At 32.2% G+C, this 14203-nt stretch overlaps 1 protein-coding gene and 2 long non-coding RNA genes across 11 annotated transcripts; 1 reads left to right on the top strand and 2 right to left on the bottom strand.

Moving 5' to 3' along the window:
- Nucleotides 1–6: 6 nt before the first annotated feature.
- On the bottom strand, nucleotides 7–3329 carry LOC110279766 (uncharacterized). Of its 5 annotated transcripts, none has more exons than XR_008008501.1 (5): nucleotides 2735–3329; nucleotides 2549–2638; nucleotides 2210–2329; nucleotides 1668–1841; nucleotides 7–490 (listed from the first exon to the last, which is right to left on the bottom strand). It is a non-coding gene; the product is annotated as an uncharacterized LOC110279766 (long non-coding RNA). The 5 variants fall into 5 exon arrangements; XR_008008504.1 differs by having other exon boundaries at nucleotides 2200–2329; XR_008008503.1 differs by having other exon boundaries at nucleotides 2210–2338.
- Nucleotides 3330–4047: 718 nt separating this feature from the next.
- LOC110279767 (uncharacterized) lies at nucleotides 4048–10334 on the bottom strand. Of its 5 annotated transcripts, none has more exons than XR_008008498.1 (9): nucleotides 9839–10334; nucleotides 9681–9759; nucleotides 9337–9400; nucleotides 8999–9060; nucleotides 7230–7310; nucleotides 7076–7111; nucleotides 6867–6974; nucleotides 6128–6184; nucleotides 4048–4123 (listed from the first exon to the last, which is right to left on the bottom strand). It is a non-coding gene; the product is annotated as an uncharacterized LOC110279767 (long non-coding RNA). The 5 variants fall into 5 exon arrangements; XR_008008500.1 differs by lacking the exon at nucleotides 4048–4123 and adding an exon at nucleotides 5479–5841 and having other exon boundaries at nucleotides 6860–6974; XR_008008497.1 differs by lacking the exon at nucleotides 4048–4123 and adding an exon at nucleotides 5483–5841.
- A 755-nt stretch (nucleotides 10335–11089) lies between these two features.
- On the top strand, nucleotides 11090–14203 carry LOC107482588 (uncharacterized; the record flags this gene model as incomplete). The annotated part of the gene is made up of 5 exons (XM_016103114.3): nucleotides 11090–11216; nucleotides 12050–12237; nucleotides 12659–12748; nucleotides 13803–14052; nucleotides 14146–14203. Coding segments are annotated over exons 2-5 (546 nt in total), but the record flags the coding sequence as incomplete, so codon positions are not given.

Raw genomic sequence — 14203 nt, forward strand, 5'->3', positions numbered from 1 at the left:
ATTATCAAACAACCATAAGCACAATGTACATATTAGTATATCTAAATACCCAAACTTCCAAGTTACCATTTGACAGTTCAAGTCTTCAGAGCTAAATTCAGTTAAATTTGAATGATTCAACTTCAGAATAGTAGTAGTACTACTTAGCATAATCAAGCAATAAAACTCAAAACACTTCCAAAGAGTATAAAAGTTTTTCAAAAAATTTTTTTGATGTCAATCATAATAGAGTTCCTGATCTCAGGCTTCAACCCCACAGAAGACGTTCATATCACAAAAGTCCATTCTTCCCCTTGTTGTTCCTCTTTGCTAGAGAGACCAAAAAGCGCACCAAAACTCATTACACACTTATAATCTAAATTATAATTAGAAAACTTGCAAACCTTTTGCAGCACAAACAAAATTTCTGGGAAACCAAAAATTCGTCAACCTCAGGGTCCAAATCCCCTAGTTACAACATCGTCGTAATGATCACATTCGCAGCACCTGACTAAAACAAAATTAAAAAAAATCAAAAAACAAAAATTAGAAAATAAAATAGAAACAAATCCGGAACCTTTGCTACCATCTTCAATATGAAGTAACAATATTAATGAAAACACTCCATTGACAAAAAGGTATTCATTCCACCCAGTTGGTATCACAATAGTAAAACGGAGAACACACAATGACTTCTATTTCATTTACAACTAAAAAATGTGACTACATTAACACGTGTCCATTTATGATAAACAAACATAGCGATTATAAGTCACAGGTAAAACACCACATGTTTTCATATATGCATAATGATCAAAACAAATTCAAACACCATCAATATAAAATTGACATAAATAAATAAATGAAAACAAAGGCCAAGGTAAATTCATAAATCCTGCAGTAAACAAAATACCTTTATCATTATATATACCTACATGTAACACTATGTAGAAGAAGAATATAGTGCCAAATATTCAGGGATAGAAAATCAATTTTGTTTCACCACAAAAATACGGAAAAGTCTGCAACAATGTAACATTTAGATAGCTCCCTATACAGCAAAAATGAATAAAAGATAGTGGTATTTCAACTAAAGGGGTGTTAAGTCCAATTATCAAAGACGTGATATGTAAAGCAAAAAGATCAGGCTGTTAAGTTCAATTCAAAGTTCAAAATATATTCAAATGGAGATGCGACAATTATTCTTCATTTCACCTACTCAAGTACCTCTTCTGGTTTTGGAAGTTCCTTTGTCCTACCAACCATTTTTAAATTTTATTACAATTATAATATCAAGCAAGCAGCTATATCAATTATAGTATCCCAATTTATCACTCAAAGAAAACTTCTTTAATACAAAATGATAAAATTCTATTAAGAAAGTATTTTCAGCCATTTAATTTACTTAGAAACGAATCATTCAATACAAAAATTGGGAAAAGAAAGCTAGCTAATAATCCAGCTGCAATTATGAAATAATCATAGCAGACTACAAATTTTTTAAATGAATTTGAACAAACCTGTGGCACTATTCTAAATAGGGGAGCAAGGAAGAGATCATACGTCATTTCTTCTTTCTTTTTTTTTTATTGGATCACATTAAATAAACAATTATAATTAAACTAATATATAAACTCTACAAAACTTTTTGATGAGGAAGGGACTGAAATTGTTCATAAAGAATATACCTACAGCAAGACATTGATCTTGAGGTGATTTTTATGAAGCGTTCAAGCTTGGAATTAATGAGAAACGAAACGGCTTGAGACATGCTAATGTAGCCATAAGTTTTGAAGCAACCATTTGCAATTGGTTATATGAGACCAAATGTCTAGGAGAAGACAGAAGAGTAGTAAGTCATCCTGTTTAATTTTAAACAAAAAAGACCAAAACACGTAATCAATAACCACAATTACAGGATTGAAGCAATCACTTTTTTGAACAAAATGCAAAACAATCACTATAACTAACACTCACCAATTTAATCAAGGGCATTAATAAGGCAAGTATTTTTATTTTTCCCATTATATATTAGAAAAAATGCATATCCACAGATGACAAAAATAACCTGATCATTGCCACCAGGCCTCACCACCGCTTTCATTAAACGCCTGGGCACAATTTTTTTCTTGCTTTATTTTCCCAGAACAAAACGATATTTAGAGAAATGCAATCATCACAAAACATTCAAATAAAACAAAGAGAACCAAAGATATATACCTCTACTCACCTTCAGAAAGTGGCTTCTTCTTTGGTAGTGCAAGGTCTTGTCTAGTTCATTCACAACCATATTCGTTGACAACAGCAAAATTCAGTGAATTTTCTAAACATGATTTTGGCTCCTAGTTACCTGCTATCACTAAAAAAAAATAAATCACAAAAATTTCCTAAACGTGTTGTAATTTTTCAAATATATGAAAACACAGGCATTTGTTAAAGTTTAAAGGTCAAAGAAATACTTCCTTAGTTTCATTGATTTCACAGAAACACAATGATTTTGTGTGGCTATTCTAACTTAAAAAGTAAATTACCTCTGTAATACCGCCCAAGATAGGATATGAAAGCTCACCGTTCTCTTCACCGATGTGGTCAACTTGCTTCGTCAACTTGCTGCTAGCTGCTCCTTCACCGTTCTCTTCTTTTAGTGTAGCACGCCATTCTGAAGATATTAACACAAAAAGTCATATTCAATTTCAATTAACGTTTTCAACCAATAAAACAACTAAATAAAGTATATCCAAGAGAGAGAACTAACCATCCTTTATTCGCAGTACCCACCGGCGAAGAAACGGCGGCGGCACCGTCTTGCAGAGGACGCAGCTCTGCGGATCCAACAGCGACGGTGGACTCCATCACCGGCGTCGCCTCATTCCTCTTCTTTTCTTTGTCGATTAGCTTCCTTCTATGTGACCGTCGCTCGTCGCCACGCTCTCCTCCTTCTTCCGTCGTCCGTACCTTCTTCACCGTCGTTTTCTTGTTCTCTGCGACATCGACCGGCTTTCTTCGTCTTTCTTCACCTTCGTTTTCTTCTTCTGTCGTCTTTTCTTTCTTCGACGGTCGTTTTCTTTGTTCGTCGCCACCCTCTTCTCTATGACTGTGGGTTTCTTTCTTTCTTTATTTCCTTCTTCTCTTTCTTCACCGTTTAACTAATATATATATGAGACAGCTGTAACAAAATCATTTTGAATTTCAATTTGAATCAGAATCCCGCCAATTATTTGTTTATAGATCTTCAGATCTTCAGATTTTGTTCTTTTGCCACTTGTCATGCAATAAAGAATAACACTTGTCTATTATACAAAACACCACTTGTCAACTAACTAACCATCTACTACTCTCTTATTATATATTAAATATTAACTAGCAGAAGCCCCCGCGCATACGCGCGGGTAATAATAGTGTTTGGATGGTGTAACTGCTTTGCTTAAAACATTTGATTGAATATTAATATTATATATATAACATATATAATGGTCTTTTGACCGATTTGAATACAGAGTAATAAGACATAATATAAATAAGGTATGAAACTAAAGAAAACACTCAAAGAAAAGAGCCATTGAATGTTTTAATTGTGTTGTACTATGTACCTCCTTTTAATTAAAAATGCAAGGTTCCAAAAATGGCTCAAACAATAAAGAAAACACAATAAACAAAAGAAATATAAAAGATAGGAAGATGATAGAAATTGACACAGTCATTTAAATCTATGTTCTAATAAAAAATTAGAAAAAAATATTAGTGATCATGAATATCCACTGCTTTGTTAAGTAACATTTTGCCGTTTTTACATGAACTTAAAATATAAATGGACAGAAAGATTATAATTTAACAGAAATTTAAAATATTTAGAAGCAATCCAATCAAGAGAGCATAAAATGAAAGAAATCATGTTAATAGAATTTGAAAAGAGTTTAATATACTAAATAAAGATCTATTTGTCAGAGTACAATATGATTTTTGCTTATGTTTTCTATTCTTAAAGCAGGAAAGTGCAACATATATTAATTGAAACAGTTTTAAATTTGTTCAAGTAATTAAAAGAGCAAAAAATATTAAAAAGTAAATTTCCTGATGCTGAACGAATTTTTCCTTGTTTAATGATAGTAATTGTAGGTTTGTTGCTGTGGACCTGCATAGATTGCTGAAAAAATATAAATAAATTTGTTTTAATCAACTAACAGATGCACATGCATGATATAAATAAAATATTGTTTTAGTAGTTTGTTTTAAATGAGTAGTATATTATTGTAATTATAAACAAATCTTTTTCTACGTGCAGGGGTAGCATTGATATCTAAAAAAATTATAGGTCATATATATCAACAATATGTATTCAAAATGAGAAAGGATTCTTTGAATACGTGAAATGTTTGGAAGAAAATAAAATATGATACTGAATTAATAATTATAAAGAAGATGAATCAATTGGTTTATTTTAAAGAAATTTTACCTGAAATACATTGACTGCATTCTAAATTATTACCGCAATTGTTGGTAGAAACTTGATGAGAAGCAGAATTATTTGCTAAAGTGTTTGTGAAGAGTTGATATACCTTCCTGTTCTTAATTATTGTGTAATTTTATTAAAATTAAAAGTTTCAAAACATGACTTTTAAAAGTATCTATAATAATTCATATGAAGATACATAATTATTTTATGTGATATTATTGAAATAGGAGAAATGTGTTAAATGCATATAACATTTTGAATTCATTTAAAATCTATATTATTTTAATATTAAAATTGATATTTACATTTAAATTAATCTTTTTTTATTATATAAAAGTTCAATATATGTTCTTACTATACTGATAGAAAAAAGTTGTCTTAAAATAACTACTAATTAAATATCTTCTTTTAATTATTCCTTTTGGTATTATTTTACTCATCATATTTTTCCTAAACGTGTAATTAGTAGGATCACTAATAAAATCATGATCAATAAAAAGATAAACTTAAGAGTGCATTTTGGTCTTTCAAAATGCATAATTTCAATATAATACTCTTTTTAAATTTAACTATTAGATCTTTTATCTATAAAGATTAAAAATGTATATTTATTGGAATACTCATATCTAGATTTTTTATTGGTGTATTTTAGGGTTATTCTTAAAAAAGATTTACAATTGAGATATGCTGTATCTATTTTGAGATATCATTTAATCCATTATTCTTTTGTAACAAAATAATACTATAAGAGAAAGAACGTAAGTAAGCTTACTTTTTAAAGTGTCAACGAAGGCAAAATGATTTTGTTTTACTCTTGGTTCTTATTAGTTCATTTTTATATTAATTAGATGAAGTTTGAAGAAGTCCTACAATTAATAACATATCCAAGATGCTCATGAAACACATGCAACAGTTCTGAAAAAGTCATTGAAATATTATTAGCAAAACTTAACTAAATACATCATCTAACTTCTGAAGCCATTAAAGTGCTGCCTCAAGACATATTACTTAATATTAATATAACATAACAAAAAAATATTGTTACTAATTTAAAGTATTAAGTAATTAAAGATAGACATAGCAACCTTTTCTTTTAAATATTCCTTGTTGAAAGGTTACCATATCTTCCTCAACTTAACATAGTCTTTTTGTTGCATAAATTTTTTTATTTGAAAAAGGAATGCTTTTTTCATATCCTAATGCAAAAGATTGTTATTCTACTTTTAGGTTTGCATTTAAGCTTTAAAAAAAGACTGGAAAGGACTTAACATCATCAACACATTATATGTATCCACATATTTTTTTAGACGCCTAAATCAACAGTAACAACCTGCCCCTACTCCAATCCCTCAGTCACTCCAAGCTCCTTATTATTAGCTTTGCCTATTTTTCACTCTGAATCATCCTCCCTATTTGTGCAACGAACCACCCGGTGAATGTTGACAACACATACCATTGCAACACATACCCAAGTCATTCAGATTCTTTTATTTTTTCCAAGAAAGAAAAACTCAAGTTGAAACAAAATATAAATAAATAAATGCAGAAAAAAGGAACTTTTACATCATTAAATCACATGAAAAGTTGTAACTAACACCTACATATTTTCTCTTAACCATCCAATAAAATATAAATATTATCTAAAAAAATTCATATAACTATATTAGATTTGAGGAAGTTCCTCTGACTACTTACATATTTAAAGATTCTAGTGGGTACCAAACACTTGGAAATGAAGCCATACACTTTCTTCTGCAAAAATTAACAAATATTATTAGTATGATATAGCAAACTATGGAAAAGAAAGTGAAAATAATTAAAAAAGGGATACTTTTGGTAGAACGAAGGAGTTGGGATGGGCTTGTAACGAAAGCATATTTCCAACTTCTTCACTCTTTATTTCACAAACTTTGCCCACAAATAATCAAAATTGAAAACTGGTTCACTTTTGTGTACAACAATTCTACAAATCAGATAAGCACACAACAAATAAAGGAATTCTTATAAGCTATTTTAAATTCCTTATTCATATATTTACTATTCCTAATAGCTAACACATAAAAGGATTGCTTCACGCATTTACAATGCAGGTCAATCACGACCTCAAATTCTCAATGTCTAAGAACTGACATAAGACACAAAAACGGTAAAAAATCAGCAATATAATTAACAAAAGACAAATACAATAAGCTATCCAACAATAAAATATTAGGAACAAAATTTATGGGCAGGTCAGAGTAAAGTATGATCTTGATACAAATGGCACAGTTGCCGTTTGAACCTCAACCCCAACTCCGCATCATCCTTTGCCAAAGGGGAGATAATGATAATAGCAATGAGACTCTCTTAATAGGCATGTTCATAACAAAGTTGAGGCACAACAAATAAAATAAAAACAAATTAGGAGTGGTTGAGAAATCATGAAACCTCATACGTGTATATTGTCTTCAGTTCCTGAGATATTTTTGAAAACTCAATGAAGGGATGCCATAGAAGAACCTATTGTCTCCAACATGTTGTGGCAACTGAACACTAAAAAAATCTGTAGTAGAAGACATCATCAATCAAAGATGTAAGCACAGAGTGAACAAATGCGTAATTCATAGTTAGTCTAAAATAAATATAAAGACAGGTGAGTTATACTGTGTGGATTGGAGCTTCACATCCTCCTTCAATAAGCTGCATTTACATAAAAAGCCATTACAATGAGAAATTCTATTTTAATAGGACATAAATTAAATCATTATGGGAAAGATATATCAGATGACTAAAACTTGAATCCACCAACTGGTCTTACTTGCAGAGCACCTTGAGTAACAGCGTCCATTAGCCCCGGTCCAACCCCTGACCATGAAGTGCAATCCAAAAGATTTGCAATCTGCATAGCAGACATATAAAACAGTAAATAATTATTTTTTTTTGTGCAAAAAGATTTTATCAGAAAGAGAAATAAAAGAGATGAGACATCCTCATATAAATACAAAAATATATTATTAAAATCTAAAGGGATAAGCCATGTATCAATGTTAGATTATCATTTTTCATTAGTTAGGAGAAAACATTAACGCAGGCCAGGAGCGTTTCATCATAGGGAAGCCAAAATGGTAATCCTAATGCCTATCCCAAATGAAATCACATTTGAAAGGACTCAATAAAATCCCTAGGGTTCTTTTCTATGTCATTAAAAACCTTTGTCAATATCACAGTAAATTGCTTAAGCCAAAAACTAATAATGTTTTTCAGAAAGCCAACTTACATTATTCACAGAAAGCAAGAAACAGGCATGAAGTTAGTTCTTCTGCTTAAACGTAAAAATATCTATAATCAAGATATTAAAGGAATATATAGTGAATTTGCCACTAATAAGAAGGGCCATAGTTATATGCTTATAGTCTTTCCTGATCTTGTGCTCAAATTTTAGTGCCACTTGAGAAATAAAAAGTAAAAATCAACTAAGCTCGAAGTCCATGTCATTATCTATTCGATTGAACATATCAAACTCATTTAGCTTTGCCATGACATTTATCTTTGCCTGTAGCTTTTCCAAATTTGACAGTTTGATTGACACTATCACATGGACCAACCTATGGATAGAAGAAACTTCTTATTTAAAACAACTACCAGTCTATCAATTATTTGGAAAATGCATCTCTTCTAAGCTCAAAGTGTGAGTGTGACTAAAATTAATCAGTATTGGTATAGATTTTTAGTTCTTCTTCATAGTATTGTGCTATCCTTTTCTTCTAACTTCTTTCTAAGTCAAATTCTAAAGACAGGTTTAAAAATGAATAATAATAATAATAACGAAAATCTTTGCACTGCGAAAGCAAAGGAATTAAACTCCACAAATAAATTCTAAAACAAAAAACGCCATATTTGGTACTTGCTATCAAACAGAGATCAATTTTTGAGAGCCAAAATATCATTTCTTTCTTTTAAAACTATTATGTCAAAATTTTTAGGTGTCTTGGGGAGGTCAAAACAATAGTATACTCATTATTTATTTGGTGGCCAGTGCTCTTTTTTTCTTTTATTCCGTACATTCGCACATATCAATTGCTGAATTTGTTTTCTTTATTTTAAATCAACAATGATGAGAAGACTCAAAAAGGAAATTTAGAAAACAATAGAAACCATGCAATAATCTAAATAAGGACCATTCTTGCCTTACAGGAAATTATACTACTTTCACCATTAATAAAACAATTAAGAGACTACCACCTTTGCCACTGCTAAATGATCAAACCTGGTTTGGTTTTGCTCTTTTGCCAAAACTATTTTATCATTTTTCTTATCATCACATTTGCTATGGCCTGTGAAAAATGGGAACCACTCTCACTGCATACTACTACCACCTATGACTGTTATGTTATTATAATGAAATACTAATTTTGTTATAATATATATCATTGTTGTTATTAACAACTATCATCAACCATGCTTATTAAGCACACACCCATATTAGCCCCAAGAGATGTCAGCTTCGGTTTTGGTATTCAAGCAATGTAGAATGATAATAAACATGAATATGAAATCAGATGGAACCTGCAAGAATCCTATGCTTACCTATAATATATATCATTTACGACAACACTTTAAGCTGCAACTTGTTGGTATATGTGCAAAACCTAAACAGCAAAACAAAAAACGATAAAAAAAATAATGCTTGAAGCAATCAGCAAAAGAAAAGAACTCTAATCTTGAAAACCGAACAAAAAAATTAAATCCGAATAGATCAGCAAAGAAACATATTAATTAATATAAGAAAGGCCAAATGCATAATTATAATGTCTACTATAATAAAAATAATAAGTTCAAATTACACTAACACATCAACCCTCTCTACCTAAAGTGACCACTAACCAATAAAAAATACTTATTAATACAAAAGCAAATAAACTAACCTTCAATTTCTCATGAGCTTCATTTATAAAATTTTTCTTGCATTCCTTTATTTGGTGAGTATAACTGAAAGAAAAGTAAGTAATTAAACTAATTATTATGTGTTTAGATAGAATGCTAAATTATAGAAAGTAGTAACAAAAGAGCACGCATTATCACTTTTTTTAGATTAAAGAATATTGCTGCATTGTTACTTTTATATGATTGAATTCATTTGCTTAGCTTAAGATTTTAGAATACTGGATTACAGAATCATTCAAAGAACACTTGTTGCTAGTATTCAAATTTAATCTAAATGAATAAAAATAAATCAATAGAGCAATTAGAAGGTAGCAGAAAGACTTACATCCAATGTCTTGGACTCCAATTGCTTTCGTTTTGCATTTCTAAAAAATTCATCAAAGAATATTGCCTCTTCATCATATCTGTTGAAATCAGACATTATTCACAAATAAAAAAGAAAGATTGAAACTCTATAAAGTGATTAAGTTACCCAAAACTGACCATCTTTAGAGACCTTGAGCGATGAAGAACTTCTCAAAGCTCAAGCAATAACAGCAACAGTGTCTTCGAAAACCTCATGAGCCTTCACATTACCAAGAGATCCACAACCCGAACCAAAGTTTGAAAACGCAGCAGCTATTCCACCGAAACACTAAGCATGTAAAATCAAAAGCAAACACAGCCTCGAGCTTCAGTTAAACACGACTCCTAAGGCAAAACCCGCCGCTGCTGCTGCAGGGTCTCAGCCTCCTCTCCCACAGAAAGATTCATTCACCAACCTCAATATGCATACCAACCAACTACAACACCGTCAAACTCGCAGACCTCTCCCTTTGCCCTCTTCTTCAACTCACGCCTTTTCCAGTCTTCCTTTTTGCTTCTGTATTTTCTCTAATCGTGAATGGTCGTGAGATTGAATTGAGAGAGAAACAAATTGAGGAAAGAGAGAGAGGGAGAGAGAGAGAAATGATAAATTCGAAATTTTTTTGAAGAAGATTAAAAGTTTAAAACTCTTTCAAAAAATTTTGCGGGAAAATTCCCGCTAATGAGTTTTATTTAGAATTTAAAATCAAAACATTTGGCTGATCAACGAAAGGCAATCCGTGTGATGGTGTTATCAGCCAATCAAATGCTACGATTATTCATTGTATTTGGAAAATTGAAATTTTGGAATTAGGGATACACAAAGCTTGAATTACCTGAAAAACTTCTGTGCAAAACAACGCTTCATCCGTCTTTTTAGGCTCCATTGTCCAGTCACGCTAGTTTCAACATCCTATCATGAAGAGGAAAAAAACAAAACTACATAGGACAGTTGTCACTCTCTCAGAAACCCTCTACAGTGTTAAATAGTGTGTGAGTTTACTGTTGGGCTAGTTAACTATTATATATTAATAGATAGATAGATAGATTAATAGATTGACCCTGATCAAAGCAAATCATGCTTTGTTGAATGTTAACAAGGTTCACAAACACAATCAACGTTCTCTCATTTAACTTTTGTGGTTGCTTTACGAATTTCGGTGGTGTTCTAATTTTAGTTTTAATATGATAATATTTGAAGAGGTGGTGTTCTGTAAATACCCCCCTGCAGTTCTGCTATTCACTTCTTTGACGGACTCACTCAAAGCTCACCGCCGTTGCACGGCGCCTCTCCTTTCCGACTTCTGTGTGCTCTACTTCGTCTGCTGGGAGCTTGTGCTACTTTTTCACCGCCTTCGCCTCTACCACTCTCTGCTGCGCCTCTTTTTCGCCGCCACGTCCTCTCTCTGTTGGTGTTTCTTCTCCGTCTCCTCCTACTCCTCTGTGAAGCTTTGCTCCACCGCCTCCTCCTCTCAGCCCGTCTACTGTACCTCTCTACCTCTGCCATTTTTTCTTGGTACTTATGTTTTAATCTTCTATTGTTTATTACGTGATAATGTTGCTGCTGCTATATAGGAAATTCTGTTATCAATGTATTATCGCTGATTGTTTAGCAAGTTTCTGATTGAATTGTTGGTAATGTTGCTGCTGCTATAAGGGAAATTCTGCTATCAATTTGTTATTGCTGATTATTGAGCAAGTTTCTGATTGAATTGTTGATAAAATTGCTGATCATATTGTTTGATCAAATTACGTTAGGTTTTCAATTTTCATCTAAGGTTGTTAGGTTCAATCTTATTGATCATGATTGATAATAAAATTTAATGTTAGCTTTGTTCTTTGTTTTTGGGTTTGGTACTTGAGATTAGTTACATGGAATTTTGGTTCTGGTAGATGATTTTTTAATTTTATCAATAACCCACTCATCGGATATTTGACAACTTTGAGAGGAGATCAAGGTATCAATAGTGGATCATGGCTCATCGCGTCTTGCTAAATTTCCTCTACTGAATAGGTCTATGACACCGATATAGCGGACATTTTGTAGCTTGGGTCTCATTGTGGCTGGCTGGCATCAATTCTGCTGGGGTTTTGCTTGCTTTGTTCTTCTAGTCATTGTGTCATCTTTGTCTTTGAGTGGCATCTTCTTTTCTGCCAGTCACCGTCCCCAGTCGTCTTTCTCTGTGTCTTCGTCACTGTTGCCTTGTGCATGTTGTCTTAGAATACGAGTCTGATCCTTTTCTTTAGTTCCAATATGTTTTTCTTTTATCGGGTTGAATTGAATTTGCCAGGAAAATATGTCAATGTAAGCCCTTTTGTTACTTTGGTTTCTTGTGATATTAATTTCAGGTTTCACACTCGCGCCCTTGCTATACTGAGTATTAAGCCAATGGAGGCACTGAAGGCTTGTTATGGGGATGGATCTTCTGATTCGGATTCTGAAGCTGCCCCTTCATGTACAACTAAAGCTCGCTCCGAAGAATTCACACTGTTGCCACCACCTCCTATCTCACTCCTTGACCCTCTAAGTTTGCTTGGTATGGTTGGTTCTAAGTTTATTTTCTTTCAGCTTGTAACAAAAGGGCATCAGAGTTCTATTCATCCCATAACAAAAGAGATTTAAGTATGAATGTGTTAAACATGTGATATGTGATATGTGATATGTGACAAGTCACTATTTATTTATAAGGTATTGTTTTTGTTTTTGTTTTTCGTTTTGGTTGGTCGTAGGCATTGCTGTTGTTTAACAAAAGTACAACAGAGAATGGAATATGGTCTTACTTGGATAGGTTGAGGGTTGATGATACATGAAGAAATTTGTAACATTCATTAATTGCACCAACCTTAGAATATGTTTCAAATTTTATTAAAATTTGCAGTTGAACAAACTTTTATTTTATTTTTTACATGTGCATGTATGATGATTGGGATGACAAATTCACTGTTTTGTTGATGAAGGTTCTCAAGATCTGGAAATAGGACAGACAACTAGAGTTAGGAGTTTCCCTCATGTTGATGGTAACTATGTCCTACATGTATACATACCAAGTAAGTGGATTATGGTCTCCTTGTCTGATTTCCATTAACAAGCACAGTCTTATCCGCTATATTTCATTTTTCATCTTTTTTCCCCTTTGTTGGCCTCTGGTGGTGAGTTGTCTTGGAAGGAGCCTTAGAAATATTGTTATAGCGAGGGTCTGGTGGATTTCTTTTCCTCTAAATTTTGTAATTAATTGAAGAAGGGGTAGGAGAAATATTATGATGTACTGTAGTGATTTTAGAAGAAAGCATAAACGAAAAGGAACTCCAAAATTGTTTTGCATGTGCAGGATCAAATTTCAAAAGGAATAATCATCCGGTGGACTTGATATTATTTTAGAGTTCCACCTAGGAATTACCAAGTAGAAACTTATTGATTAGCCAGAGAAAAGTAGAAAAATCATTGGAGAACATTCTGTTAGGATTTGAACAGAAAGAACTATACTTAGACATTATGGAATCCTTATGGATATGATGTTGAAATTGTTCTGTAGTACTTGTTCATGGAAAGTATTGCTAGTTTATGGATTAGATCTTGCTATACTGTTCCCTATGTTAAGAATGTTAGCATGTCTTATTCAAGTTTTGGTTTCCTTAATTTTATCATGGGTAGTGTTAAGATAAAAAATCATTTATTGCTTTTGGTGAAATGGTTCTTCTCATGATACTAGATATTATATGATCCCTATATGAACTAGTTATTTTCTCCCATTATTTTCTTCCATTCAAGAGTTTAATCCTTTAGGCAAAGATAGTGGTCAATAGTCGTAATTGTTCGGTTCAATGCTTGAATGCTAGTTAACATAATAATATTCCTCTAAATTTTGTAGTCATCTCCTTGTTATTTATTGGGCATTTGTTTGATTAGAATGTGAATATAAGTGGACGAAAAGTGATTTAGTCTCTGCATATTTTTCTGGGCAATCCCTGAGCCAAGCCCATTTTAAACTTGGATGATTCTTCCTATGACTTCAATAGCCTTCACAATGTTCTCAAAAGTTTTTTGAGTTATTCTATATAATATTCAGTTATGTTGGACTCAGATTGCTATTGTTCTTTGCAGTTCATATTTCATCTTCATCAAAAAAAGAAATAGCCACTTTCTTGAAGAAAGTCACCTCTCAGGAACCTAATCTTCATGTTGTTGACATTGATCTCCCACTTAAAGTCCTCTGTAAAAATGATGAGAAGCTTGAACAGGTTGCCTTGGGAAGGGAGTTTCACATAAGTTTGGGACGAACTGTTCCAATAGGGGTTCATCAAATTGACTCAGTGGTCTCAATGCTTCGACAAAAACTTCAAACACGACACCAGTCAGTTATTTTTTATTGTTATTCTATTATGAAAATGAAACATGTATCTATCCAACTAACCTTCTTATTTTAACTTATCTTGTTTTGAAGTAGTTATTGGATTGACTTCAACCAGTGGGAGGTATTCGTAAATGATGATCATACACTGGTT

The sequence above is a fragment of the Arachis duranensis genome, chromosome 4 (genome assembly GCF_000817695.3).
Source record: "Arachis duranensis cultivar V14167 chromosome 4, aradu.V14167.gnm2.J7QH, whole genome shotgun sequence".
In the NCBI taxonomy this organism is placed as follows: domain Eukaryota; kingdom Viridiplantae; phylum Streptophyta; class Magnoliopsida; order Fabales; family Fabaceae; genus Arachis; species Arachis duranensis.